Genomic DNA, 14,903 nt, shown 5'->3' on the forward strand with positions numbered 1-14,903 from the left:
CTCCCCGGATGACTGAGCTCCTTACCCTATCTCTAAGGGAGAGCCCAGACATTCTATGGAGAAAACACATTTCGGCTGCTTGTATCCGGGATCTCGTTATTTTGGTCATGACCCAAAGCTCATGCTGTTTATTTCTTCCAAAAATATAGACGAAATATTAACTGGTGATTACTTACAATTAAGCAGTTAGTGAAAGCTAACTCTGATCCCACGTTCCAAAAAGTGATCAGAAATAATTTCTTTTGCCCCTCCTGTTGTTCTATCCGACATTTCACAAACAAAACATTTTTCCTTACCCACCTGGCGGGCTCTCCTGTTAGAGATTATGAGACTACAGAGACTGGACTACAAAGTCAGTTACCATGGAAGTTACAGATAGAGAACGGACTCTGGAGGCACAGAGTCTGACGTACTTATATTGAACACGACTGATTAGGGAAGAGGTGTTAGGTAGGACATGTCTACATTATAATATGATCCTTTCCTTATGAAATACTGGGCACACCCCTGAATGGGTGGACACAATGTTTCCTACTTAATGTCTGTGTGAGGAATGAACAGGGCGTCCGGAAATCTGCCCGTTGCATTGTTGTGTATGAGAGTCCAGTACTGAAGCTGTAAACCTGGCTTTTAGATTAAATACAGTAAAACACAGTTTTGGTTTCAAGAGTCTTTTTATTACTACCGAAGTCTACAATAGAAACACCACATTATTCAGGAAAAGAACCTGGGGTGACCGCAGCAGGTCAATTGATTAGCACTCCCTTAATTAATTAGAGTGTTTAAAAGTTACCAAACTAATCACAACTTTTGCAAATATAAAAATTGTAGATTTTGATATCAAACTAGCTTTTTGTGATTACAACTTTATTTCAAGCTCTCCAAAGACTTTTATTGGCAAGTGGGCAGGGTCATCTCCCCATCATTACACTGCACACGCATCGGTACTCTGCCAACACGTGTTGTTCCTCGTTTACAAACAAATGTAAGGTGATCCTTATGTGGCGCATATAGCTTATTGCTATAACCATGGGCAAACCAAATATTATGTGTGTTCATTAACTGCTCGTTCACAGTGCAGGGTTCTGGAAAAGGAAAAAAGGAAGAAAAATAAGATTTACTTTGTCCATAAAACAGAAAAAAATAACACAGGCCAAATTTAATACATTTGTTTTTCAATGCAAAATTTCTGGATCCTATGCTGTTTCCTAACTTAACATACATATTTTACATTTTGTGGTTATTCACATACCACCATAAAAACTACAAAAAGGAGATTGTCCTCCATCTTTTTTTTTTTGACGACACCATGTAATCAGAATACTTCAACCATGTTTTACTTTTCCTTCGGTCCCCACATTTGTCTTTTGGCATTGAAATGGATGTGAATTGTTTGTACAATCAAATAAACAGTTTTTCTTTAAATGGAAGTATTATGTAAAATAATGTGATGCACATATCAGAAAACATATGCATGAACAGTGTAACTGTCTAATTATAAACAGATTTCTTTGAAATGTGCACACCTCTTGATGCTGAAATCTATATATATATATATATACATTTTTATTACTCATGTTAATATACAGATTTCCAGTAGGTTAGAGTCTCTCTGACAGTACTAATAGTTTATATTGAGACAAAGTGTGGCAACATTACTTTATCTGAACATTTGGAACCATTTTCATTTTGGAGCCATGCTGTTAAAAAATAAGCATGTTTACACGCTATATGTTCACCCAAATCCTGTATGTTGTGTGAGCTACTAGGGACGATGTTTAGTAGATATAGTTTTATAAAATCACTTCTCTAACTTTCAAGTTGTTTCTTGAGCTTTTAACAAAACTGTTGAAAATCAAGGATGAGTTTTTGCAATCTGGCAGTTTTTAAATGATTTAACCACACTATTACTTATTTATCTTTTCTTGTTCATTTTAAACATTGTATCCTTTCAGGACTTTTTGTTTTAAATATAAAAGTCTTGTAAAAATGTCACAGTTTTTACTTTATTTTAAACCATGTAAGAAATGCTCTCTATAAAGGGATAAGTGTCTGCGTTGATATCGTGCCATTACACATTTTATTATTCCTGATCTCATCTAGAAAAATCAGGGATTTCATACGAAAGAACAGCTTTTAAATCACAATCTGGAAATATTACAGCACGCAAAATGAAAGCAAAGTGTGAAGTTGACTTACTGAGGCATCTCATCTCTCCTATCCATACTCCGTTGTTGCAGGTTTTAAATGGTTCCCCGCTCATAGTATACGTTTGCTGACAGATGTATTCAACTTTGTCACCATGTACAAACACAGAATCTGATCTAATATATGATTTGGTGTCTCCATCTTCAAGAGGTGGTGGTGCTGAACAAACTATAGGAGCTAAAAAAATTTGGGCAATAAGAAAAAAAAGGTAGTTTAAGATGGTGCTTCATCACATTAACATGTAGATCTAGTATTTAAAATATACTTCAAACAAATTATACTTTTTGCAAACAGCAATGGCTTTTTCTGAACTTAGTGGTTCATGGACTTGGTCCAGACTGCAAATCTTATGCAGGAATGTTTGCTGGTCCAGGTTGGTAATTGATATTCAAAAAGCACCAATTATGTGCTCTAATCAGCAATACACTGTCAAAATCCTAAAACTGTAGCTTCCATCTGCCAAAGAGTACTAAGGTGCCTAATCAGATTCTGGAAGAGGGCTGATGACCTTCAATAAATACTATGTGCTCCAGCCTGGTGGTTTAGGCATAACAATGAGTTAGTCTAAATTTAAAATTCAATGTGATGTCTTAAGTGGACTCAAGGCTGCCTCCTAAAATAGAGATAGTTTTTGCTTTGCTGTCAAACACCTTCCATAATTGCTGTTTTGACATGGAAGTAAAAAACAAACAGTACGAGAAGGAGAATAAGACAAGAACTGATTTACCTCCACATTGTGGCGGGGGGTCGCTCCACTGTCCGTTTCCCAAACACTCAATTGATGCACTTCCTTGCATGAAGTCCGTACCACGATTACAAGCAAATGATAATTTATCTCCTTTACTTAGAGCATTGCCTTGTACAGAAGAAGTGATGCGCACATTTTCTGGTACTTCTGGTCGTTTGCATTTCTCTATTAAAGAACAGAGGTTTACAACATAAACAACAAAGGTTATAACTCAGTGAAACAAAGCACAAAATTATGATTTGTAAAAACCCCATTTCAGCAGCAAAACCTTTTTGAAACCAATGACTTTACACTTTAAGGTAATTATCCTAATTCTACATCAATATAAAAGCTGACAATAAAAGCTGCTTGTGTGAGGCTAATGAGGCAGATTGTTGACTATTGATTGTTATTTAATGACTAATAAATAAAATAATAAAAGTAAAAAACATAATACGAAGGGTCAAAACTGGAGTCAACCAAAATTATAAAGGTAGTTTTATGACAATGCTCGCAGACAGAACTGCATTGAGGATTTATTGAACAGAAAAGACCATATGAATAGAATGTTATTAACTATTTTTAACGTTAACTTGTAAACTGTATTGGATCAGTGAAGTGAGCATACCAGAGCAGGTTGGCAACGGGACATCCCACTTCCCAGTTTCTAAACACTGAATTTCATCAGAGCCCTCCAGATCATATTCAACATCGCAGGCAAATAATAATTTAGTTCCTGAATTCACTTGATTATCTTTAGGTGCAGAACCTAAAATTCGAAGATTAGGGTCCAATTGTGGAAGTTCACAAGGAATTCCTGGAAAAAGCAGACCAAACCAGGTGAAACACGGCAACTTTCAAAAACTGGCTCTGTTCCAGTACAATTCAATAATATGCAGTAATAAGTAGAATAATTAAAATGGTGACAGCAATAAGACTTTTAGACCAAAGAACCATCACCTTACCTGGACATTCTTCAGTTTTTTTCCACTTGCCGTTCTCACATGTTGCGTTGCCCCCTGCCGTTACACCGGGAGCAGTGCACATATATGGAATCACTTCTCCCTCGCTATATTCTTCTTTCTCCATGGCTGTCTCAACTGTCAGTCGGGAATCACTGAGCTTTTCACACCATTCTGAAACAGATTCAGACAATGTTATTAGAACATAAATTGTGGGGTGTTCTGGAGCTATTTGAGATTACAACCACACCCTTAATCAGCTGGCTGGCCTTTATCTGGTTGGTTTGCACAGTTAAACCTGCTTGCTCAGGCACCTACCTCCCACCTTCAATTCCATCAATAATTTATCTTTTCATCCCTAATTTATTCTTAATCCTTATCTCTTTTGCACACATATTTTTCAGTTTGCAGTTCTTTTTAGGTCCAAGCAGTGCTTTCGGGACACTTCTGGACGCTGTTATTAAACTTTAGTATATTTGTATGGATTACTACTTATTGCTGTGTTCTTTGAGTAGAAGACATATTACGTGTACAATAATATAAATAATACAATGTACAAAATAAATTAGAATATGTATTCTGACAAGCTTTATTTGTCACATTAAATGTACCTTTTTAAAGTATCATGCTAGAAGCAGGAATTAACTTTTTATTTTCTATTATGCACACATTTCTGTATAATTTTTTTTTTGTATTGGTCTGATTGTGTTTTTCACAATTAACACAAAGAACGGCTTGAAAGCATCAGTTTGTTTGTAATTCAGCAACATAATGTGTTTCACTCAGTAAACTGAGTTTTGGAAATAAGTCACTTTTCAATAAAAGTGTTTTTACTTCTTCATTTGGCTTTTCCCTGTCAGACGCCTAATTTATTATACAAATCTATGTTTTCAACAGTTGTAATAGGTGGGTGTAGCTTTTATTTTTATTCTAAGACAATAAACCTTCAGTTGGATAATTAGAGACTTTGGTTTGAAGTCCTAAAATTTGAAGTTTCTTTTTTGTCTGTTTATTAAATGAGATTATGTTTGAGGCTTGCTTTAGGTGACAGCTTTTGTTTTTTCAAAGCCAAATTCATGGAGGACAAAGAAACAAATTGGATATCAAAAAACCTCTTTGATGCAGGAACGTTTTTAATTTGAAAATTGTTCTGTTGTTGTGGCAAAAATAATACTAGGAATCATAACAATAATCATATTATTTGTAGTCATTTAGCCATTTCACACTTTTTGGTAGTTTTGGTAATTCCTTTTTGGATGGCACTAATGCTCATTATGATCAAATGGTGTCATCTAACGTTGAATGTTTCATATGGAAAGTGTGTTTCACACTGACCATGGGGATTCCTCATTTCAGCTTAGTAAATCAGCAACTTATACTATTTTTCTACACTTTACTTTTATGTTTTATGTCTCTCATGAACAACTTCTACTGGGGGAAGCTGCTTATATATTTCTGTTCAATAGGTAATAGATAACACACTTTCATCTTTTATGTGAATCAATATATTTACACACACACAATGGGTAAAGCATGGAGGTATGAAATGGTCTGAAGCAGAAAGAAACAAAACCACAATGTTTTGTTTAGAAATGGGGATATGAATTGATAAAGGGGCTAAACATTAATTGTACGATTAACCACAAGAACAACAACAGGGAACTCATTGAAGGTTTCACAGAATAACTTTGTGAGGTGCATCTGTATGTACATACGGATACACTTGATGTTCTTGCTTTCCCATTTGCCATCTCTGCATGTGATGGAGGCTTCTTGCTCTATTTTATACTTTTCACGGCACTGATAAGTCACAGAGTGATTGTCCAAGTATTCCTTCTGATACGGCACAGTGACGATGGCATTCTCAACTTTGGGTGGTGGGCCACAGTGTTTAGCAGTAGCTGCAATACATGAAAAACATGTAAGAAATTATAACCCTCTTTTTACAATTTTATAACAAGGGCATTTTAAAATGATTGAGACGACTCACCGCGACAGATTGTTTTTGCTGAAAATTGATCAAAACTCCATCGTCCATTTTCACAAGTTAGTTCCTGAGCCTCAGGAGCGTAACCTTCATTGCACTCTATCTTTGCACGTCTATTTTGAACAATCACTCTTCCATTGGAAATCAGAGGAGCTTCTCCACACATGCTTTTAGCTTAAAGACATCATTGGCAAAGCATAAATATACTGTCATACAGAGTATGTATTACGCTAATTTTCTTTACAGAATAATTTGAAATAAAGCATTATATATCCAAAAACCAAAATTAATTTATAATGGATAAATATTACACAAATCTGTTCATGTCTAATATTCAGCTAGGTGTAAACAATTGCCGTTGATTATTTTCATGGTAATAATGACAAAAGAGAAAATAGAGATTAATTACCTATACATGAATGAAGTTCGTCCCACGCACCGTCCTTACATGTGGCCTCACCCCACCAGCTTTTGGTAGGAAGTTTGAAATTTTCATTACAGGAATAGTACAATTTATCTTCAAGAGGACCAACTGCAAATCCATTTGGAATTTCAGGTTTGTCACAATCCCTCTTTCCTGTTAGTGATGAGGGAAAAAAAAGACTCATATTCCAGCTACCAGGGTAAAAAAGTTAAATTCAACTTATTTTTAGACATTTTTGAGGCCTGGGCTTAGATATGCAAATATTTCTCAGTTGATCTTGGTGTCCAATCTTAAATGTCCTGAAAGCATCTACTAAGTATACTCTAAAGTTTTAACTACAGGAACTATATAAAAATAAACAGCCTTTTTCTCTCTCTTGTCTGACATTAAATTTGACATTTGCTGTTAGCATTAGTTAGAATTATTAAAATTGTTTGCGTTTGCTAAATACCGGACTAATGACAAAAACGGTATTTTAATACCTTCTTTAAAGTCAGATGTTTTCATATAGTCCATTACTCCTTAAGCCATCGATTAACTGCGCAGGATGAATTTCATGTATGTTACATTGATAAATAAAGATAATTATTTGGTCATCCTTTCACAAGCCTCCCAGGCGCTTCATGAAACAGCTCCATGTGTGCCAGAGATTAATAAAACATGGTTATGAATTTGCTTCTCAACAGCAGAACAGAAACAAAAGACCTTGTGGACATACTGACTGAGGCTAGTAAGAGAGTATTATTATCCACAGTGAAGGGTGTCCTGTAACAACATAACCAGAAAGCCCTCTCAGAGAGGAAGAAGTCATCACTCCAAACCCAATGAAGTCTGGTTGCAGTGTGTGAATGCACAAAGGGATGAAGACTTTAATTTCTGGAAGTTTTTTTGTGCTCTGATGAAACACAAACTATAGAGTTTAACTATAACAAGCATCCTTAGCAATGGAGTAAGATGAAAGCCCAGGAAAACCATCCCAGCCCAGAGGGGTGGAAGTGAAAACATCACGTTGTGTGGGTGTTTTACTTTAAGAGGGACAGGTGTACTAATAAATCAACCAGAGGTTTTCAACTGCACTCCTAGAGGCCCGGTGTCCTGCAACATTTATGTGTCTTTGCTTCAACACACCTGAGTCAACTAATCAGTTCATTAGCAGGACATTTAATTCAGGTTTAATGGAAAATATTCAGGAGATTATTATCTGCGTTGGAATGCGTTAATTTTACTAAATGTACCTAAGGTTTGCACTGATTATGGTACAAAATCTTTCCGATTTATAGGTCTCTCAAACTGGAATCAATCACAGAAGGACTTGAAGCTAAAGGATTTGGTCTCTGTCAATGTATTTATGGTCATTTTATACCAGTTTATAAATAAGGTTTCTATTTATAGATGTTATGCCTAATGTTTAATCGTGTTCTTCCAAAATTATATCTAATGTATTTACATGGTCTCTCTTGAAAAAGAGATTTTTAATCTCAATGAGATCTACCTGGATAAATAAAGGTTACATACATACATACATACATACATACAGGTGTCCAGGCCTCCAGACCTGGAGTTGAAGACCCCTGAAATAAACCAATTCTCCATACAAACCAACTCATCAAATTAATGAAAAAGTAGCTTAAAAAAAACAACATCAATGATTTCTAGTGACAAGATGTATGTAAACATCTAAACTTGAAATATAAAAAGAAATCTCAACAAATGTTCCCTCATTGTGCTAGCAAAACAAAAATAAAGTTGGGAATCCTAGCTTATATAAAACAGGAAATGTTTTGTACACTTTAATGTGAAAACAATTAGTTGAAATATGGTTATTTGTCTTTTTTATACAATGGGTCTAAATATCTTGTTCGTAGTGAATACAGCAACAAAAAAACTGTATTTCTCATGTTCCTCCTAAACAACTGCATTTGCAAAGTTTGATGAAACTGAACCAGGTTTTAATTATGTTGGTCTTGATTTAAGCTTTGTTTATTTCTGACCCTACTTGTGTGTAAAAGTGTCCTCATAAATATGTGTAAAAAAAAGTTGTCCCTCAACCAGTCATAAAGCTGCTTCTTGACATTGGTTTAATTCCTGTCTGTACGACACATGAAACACACTAAAAAGACTGTTGGTGATCACAGCCCACTGACTATTTTTATCCCTATGAGTCAGGTTCCATGAGATAAGTGTTGGGGTTTCTACATTTACATTTCGCTTGCTGAATAAATAGTTTTTCAGGTGAATGTGTTGTGGTCAAATGTTCTTACCTGGACATGGCCGTATCCCTTGCCAGGCACCTCGCTCACAGGTGATGGTAACAGAGTTTGGATTCCCTCCCACACACTCGTATGTGAGTTGTTCACCGTTACCATACTTTCTTTTATTACCAGTAATTCTGCCATTTACAATGTCAGGTCTTTGACACTGTTTCGCTGACAAGGAAGAAAACAACATATAAAAAGTTTAATAAGAAATCATGTAAATGCAAAAAAATGAATAAAATAAATTAAAAAAAACAATCTTACTATAAACTTATCAGCAATTACAACTTTTCCTGTTATTTATTGATAAGTTTATTTTTTTGGGATAGCTTTTTGCAGAATTTTTAGTTGCCTCTTTGAACTTTTAATTTGTTATAAAAAGATTTCCCAGCATTAGCTATTTTTGGTAAAAAGAAACATCAGCAAATGGTTATACAACATTCTGTGGTTAAGAGTCCCGGTAAGATGTCAGTTCCCTTTCTTTTTATTCCATTTCAGTCTAAATATTCATTAACGACCCGTCTCTTAAGCAGCTTTTTCGCACACTTAGTTTTCCCAGCTGCAGGGAGCCTGAACATCTCCACCAACCAGAGCAGCTCCTTCAGTCTCTCGTCCTGCAGCTGCATCAAGTGTCTTCCTCCCTGAAGAAAGTCAACACCAACAAGGCTGCATGCCCAGACGTGGTGTCAGCCCGGATGCTTAAATTGTGTTCTGACCAGCTAGCAGGGGTCTTTCTAGACATCCTCAACCTCTCCCTGCAGCTCTCCACGCTTCCTGCTTGTCCGAAATCATCCATTATTGTGCCTGTCCCCAAGAAACCAATCATCACCTGCCTCAATGACTATCGTCCCATCACTTGGACCTCCATCATCATGAAGTGCTTCGAAAGAATCCTCCTGAAGTACATATAGGACCCCATCCCTGCTGGCCTGGACAGCCTGCAGTTTGCCTGCAGGGAGAATCGATCCACTGAGGACGCTGTCTCGTTAGCACTTTAAGGCCCAACAACAGCTCTTCTTCCTCAGGAAACTGAAAAGCTCTGGACTTTCCACTAAGGTGCTAAAAACAACCATAGAACGCGTTTTTTGTATCAGCATAACTGTATGGTATGGGAGCTGCACAGTCCGGGAGTGGGAAGATTTAGCACGGGTGGGTGAGAAAAACACAGGGCATTGTGGGATGCCGTCTACAGGATTCACTGAGCTATATAATACACTGGAGTGCTAATCACCGTCTGTTTGAACGAGTCGCTTTGAAGCCACCAGCCGCCATATTGGTACTCCCTATTTCCCCCCAGTAACTAGGGAATATGTGCGCTACAGCATCGAATAACGAGGATTTTCTCATGTTCAGGGGGATCTTAAAACTTTTAAAATGTGAAATGCAATATAGTTTTATGTTATGTTCTAAAAATATCAAGTACTGAGAAAGTCATGTGCTGAAATATTTTGCATTTTATTCATTTAAATATATATGTTTAACATTTATAAATATATAAATAACAATATACAAAAACATATATTTACATATGTGTATACATATATATACATATATACATATACACATACTTATATATACATATACATATATTTAATATGAATAACATGTAAAATATTTCAGCACCTAATTTCCTAGTAGTTGATAATGTTAGTATATCCACTGTCTGTAGAATTACCTGTGAAACGTTTTCACACTCAGCCAGAAAACTGCTTGTTGTTGCAACCAAATCCTATGGGATTCTGTGAGAGTAGGGAGGAGCAAGATGGCGACCAGTGACTTCAGTTTTTGGGCAAAATCAGCACTCCAGTGTATTATATAGCTCAGTGACAGGATTTGGACTCAATCTATGCAGAAAGAGTCCAAAGAAGGGCTAGACGCATCTCCACTGATCCCACCCACCCAGGCAATGCGCCGTTTGCCCCTCTCCCATCAGGTAAATGCTCAAGAAGGATTAATCCAAAGCAAATAAACCTAGAAACAGCTTCTTTCCAAGAGCTGCAAGGACTATCACCCCCCTGTTCAGAGACAGTGGTCCATTATTGTTAAATCACTCCATTTTTATAGCCGCTGTCTCTCAGCAGGGGGCAATAGTCCCCTGCTGAAGTTTGTCCATCAATATTTTCATTATATGTTACAGCCCATCTAATGTTAAAATTTGTTAACGTACATTATATGTTACAATCTCCGTACTGCTATATGCTATTTGCACATTTCTCTCAAAAATATCTAATCACACACTTCTGTAAATAAAGCCTCAAATCATTGCACAAAGGTAACGTATTACCTCATTATTTGTGATTCATGAAGGTCAACTGAAGCATGGAGCAATAAATAAATCTGTAACATCTATGTAACAAGTGATATGTTCCATATCACTTGTAAAGGGACTGATAATAAATCCTTCGGACTCTGATACAAATTTTTTTTTCCTGACCTTTTTATCTTCTTTATCTTTGTACGATCTTATGTGAAAATAAAATCTGCACACATTGCTTATAGCAGGTTGTTTGGGTTTTGAGATCCTGAAAACATTACCAACATGGTAACACGCGGTGACAATAAAGAATCTTTGAAAATAAATAGTTTCTTGTTTCTTCTGATAGCTTGACAAATGTATTGGGTTTTAGGTTAGCAACCATGTTAATGTTGTAAGTTTTGCTTGTGTTAACCTTTATTCGTCACATTATTTTATCATCTTTTGCCACTGATTAATTAAGTTATTTGCGCTTCAGTTTTGTGCTTCAAGAAAATAAAAAGAAGGCCAAGTTCTCTTGGCGTCAGGATGAGTAGCTATAAAATATATGACCCACAGAAACTCTGCTCACTTAATTTAACTGAATAGGCCACCTCCTTTTGTTAGGAGGATAATTTAAAAGTAATGATTGTAATTATTTTCATGTTAAGAGACTACGTAGATACAATGAAAATTTATTTTTTAAATGAATAGTACCTCTGCAAAGTGGTTTTGGTGTCCAGCCTTCTCTGGTACATGTCGCTGTCTTATCTGCAGTTGCAGTCTGGTAGCCCCAGCTACAGTCATATGTTACTCTGTCACCTAATTTATTTCTTCCCCAAGCGCTAACACTGTAATACAAATGGTCTTCTTCAATGTATGCCGGGCATTTAACCTCTGGAGTGGGAGGAAATATATATTTTATTCAAAATGCTAAAATAAACAATTTCATCATTGCAGAGAACAAATGATAGACCAGCACAAAGACAAAAATCACTAAATTATCAATCAATGGTGTTTAAGCATCAGTTATTTTTATACCTTGGCATTCAGTACGCGCGTTCCAGACTCCATTGTAATTGCAAGTAACATCGGACTCTCTTGTTTGAGCGTCCAGAATCCAGTGTTTCTCCCCACATAAGACTCTCAGCATTTCTCCGGGTAAAAACACATTTCTGTTTGGAGGGTCATATGTTGTCCCAGTGGGTGGTGGCAGAATCAGCTCACATTGTATTGCTGTATTTATTTGACATGTGTCACATTATTTGGCATTTTGTTGTAGGCAGAAAGACTATGTAGACATCAGTGTTTACTTTGTTCAAATCATGAATTGTTGTTACTGAGGTCATACTCACGTTTACAAGCAGGTGTGGGGTTCCAATCTGCTTTTCCTGCAAATTTTGTGCATCTTGGAGGTCTGTCATCAGCCCGTTTATAAGTAGCATCACACCTAAAATTTAAGACTTCATTTTCTTTGTACTCTCGAGGGCCAGTAGGGACACTGCCGTGTTCAATCTGAGGGACGGTACATCTTATTGCTGTTGATATGAAGCATAAGCGTTACCAAAAGCACAATGCTTATAGAAAGGAAGACCGATGGGCATCATGTCTTTCAGACAATTGGAGCATTAGATAACTTATTTGCAAGAAGTACTGCATGCGATTAATTTAAAGTTAGAATGAGTAACTCTTAGCTTTTTCAGTGCACTTTTAAATGCTTTTATATGCTTCCGCAAAAGATGTGTGTTAGACAAAGACACATAATTAGATTTTAATATTTCTGTATGGAGGCATGAAAAACCCTGTAACATTTGCATTTTGCACAAGTGGGCTTTTGTTAATAGTACAAAATAAATGGCTGATTAATAGAATGCATTGTTCTGGAATTTAGTTGTCCTTTTAGGTATGTTAGGTAAAAAAATATCTTCAATAATTTTACGTTCAAAAAGAAACCTTCCGGTCTGTTTTGCACTTTTTCACTATGACATCCTGCCATACCTTTGCATTTTGGAACTGGGCCACTCCACTCTCCTTCATCCTTGCAATAAATCTCAAGTGACCCATCCAATATTTCATCAGATGACTTGCAGCTGAAACGAACAACGTTGCCAGAGGTGGCTTCTTCTGGATCACCTAACACCTGGACATTGTTGTCCACATGAAGAACTGGACACTGAGTGGCTGTAAAGACAAAAATTGGGACACATGGTAGGTTTGTCTATATAGCACTCTTCATACACAAACCAATCAAAAGTAAATACTTAAATTTAAGGAGAATCAATAAAATACCATAAAATGCTTTAAAAGGCATAGCAAAAAATAAATAAAATAGATAACATAAACAAAACAAACAAAATGTTATAATGCTAATTTAATCTTAAAATACCTGCAGTAAATTGCTCACCAGTGATCGGGCAAACAGTTAATTAGTCAGACAAAAGTCTTCAGACCCGATTTAAAGAAGCCAGCAGTTTTTTGGACTTTTTTAGGGAGTTTGTTCCAGAGGTGAGGGGCATAGAAACTAAATGCTACCTCACCTTGTTTAGTTCTGATCCTGAGTACACTAAGTAAACAGGTCACCTATGACCTGGCTTGTCTTTTGACAAACAACTTCAAAATGTTAGCAAATGAAGAGAAGCGCTAAAATGTTTTAATGTGTTTTACTACAGGCATAGATCATTTTTCCTTCTAAATTACAGTGGCTTCCTTATTTATATTGATAACTAATGAACTTTACATTCAGCTCATACCTTCACAGACTGGAATGTTACCATCCCAGCCATTTGTCGTGCAACGCCTGCGGTTTGACCGACTGACCATGTGATAACTGAAATGAGTTTTCAGTAAGATCAGTAAAAAAAAAAAACAATGAGTGAATGACAATAAAATAAAAACCTTAGACCAATTTTTTTTTTTTTTACGTTACCCTCTGTGGCATTCATAAACAACTGTTGAGCCAAACACAAAATCATCTCCGTCCTCGAGGCGAAAATCCGAAAACTGACCATCCCCGGGGTGGCCGCATGATTTTGCTGAATATGTAGGAAGAAGGACATCGCATGCATAAATATACTTCGGTGGGAAAAAAAGGCAGCTATAAAATGGCAAAATGGATGTAGCAAAGGTATAAAAGTTTTTTAACTTACGTTGGCATGGTTTGCCCACTGCCGTCCAGTCCCCCTCAGAACAGATCAGCTTGAAAAAGCCAGTGTAGCCAACATTGCAGGGAACTCTCACTTGTTTTCCTCCAGCATAAGTGGCTTCCAAACCACTTATGTCAAAATTGCGATCAAAGTGACGACTTTTTAAAAACTTTTCAAGCGTACAGTCTGTGGGACAGCAACAGACAGTTACTGTATGGTTATGTCAGGAACAAAACCTCAAACAATAAATGCTAAATAAATTCAAATAATAAATAATTAAGACCAAGTAATGTGGAACTTTTAGGACAGACTTACCTTGGCATTTTACAGAGGTTAGTAATTGCAACAACAGCAGTGGGACACAGCTTTTGGCTATTGTGTGCATTTTATCCTCCTACCCTGAACTACCAAACAGAGCAAGACCCTACAGACAGCTACACTGTTATACAGAGAAGAAGCTTTGGATTTCACAAGACACACACACACAAAAAAAGATTGCTCAATGATTGCACAAGCGGGTTCAGCCTTCCATCCCAGAATATTAGATGAGGTGAAAAAAGGAAGAAACCACAAACAGCCCTGAAAGTGAAGCAGTGGATCCTTAGCAAACAAAAAACAAAACATGGTGCACTGGTAAACGACAAAAAAGTGAGAGCTTTATTTTAAAAAAATGCTTTCGGATTAAAAAATAGTAGCTTTGGTTAGGCAAATGGGACAGTTGCACAGACAGTTGTACATATCCACTATATAAATAGTAATTTTGTTCCCCTGTACATAAAAGCATGCCGCAGTTTATGTCGTAATTAAATTTGACTGAACATAAACAAGTATTCCTGTAAAGTTTTGTTTGTATCGTTTTCTACTTTCCTGGTAATCATTTGCAGGAATCAATTGAGCAAGCACAACCCACTGCATTCCCCAAATCAGCTCAAATGATCTTGTTTATAGTAAATGTGATTTAGCT

General features: G+C 36.4%; 1 protein-coding gene across 1 annotated transcript; it reads right to left on the reverse strand.

The window, feature by feature from the left end:
• Nucleotides 1-655: 655 nt before the first annotated feature.
• On the reverse strand, nucleotides 656-14,399 carry LOC118564136 (coagulation factor XIII B chain-like). Its single transcript, XM_036141006.1, has 17 exons — nucleotides 14,255-14,399; nucleotides 13,943-14,125; nucleotides 13,723-13,828; nucleotides 13,547-13,623; nucleotides 12,795-12,977; nucleotides 12,152-12,334; nucleotides 11,838-12,032; nucleotides 11,514-11,693; nucleotides 8,570-8,734; nucleotides 6,294-6,461; nucleotides 5,888-6,058; nucleotides 5,613-5,798; nucleotides 3,901-4,071; nucleotides 3,564-3,752; nucleotides 2,936-3,121; nucleotides 2,200-2,385; nucleotides 656-1,085 (listed from the first exon to the last, which is right to left on the reverse strand). Exons 1-17 carry the CDS (start codon nucleotides 14,322-14,324, stop codon nucleotides 892-894), a joined length of 2,793 nt encoding a protein of 930 aa, XP_035996899.1. The 5' UTR covers nucleotides 14,325-14,399; the 3' UTR covers nucleotides 656-891.
• Between the last annotated feature and the right edge of the window lie 504 nt (nucleotides 14,400-14,903).

The sequence above is a fragment of the Fundulus heteroclitus genome, chromosome 9 (assembly GCF_011125445.2).
Source record: "Fundulus heteroclitus isolate FHET01 chromosome 9, MU-UCD_Fhet_4.1, whole genome shotgun sequence".
NCBI lineage: Eukaryota > Metazoa > Chordata > Actinopteri > Cyprinodontiformes > Fundulidae > Fundulus > Fundulus heteroclitus.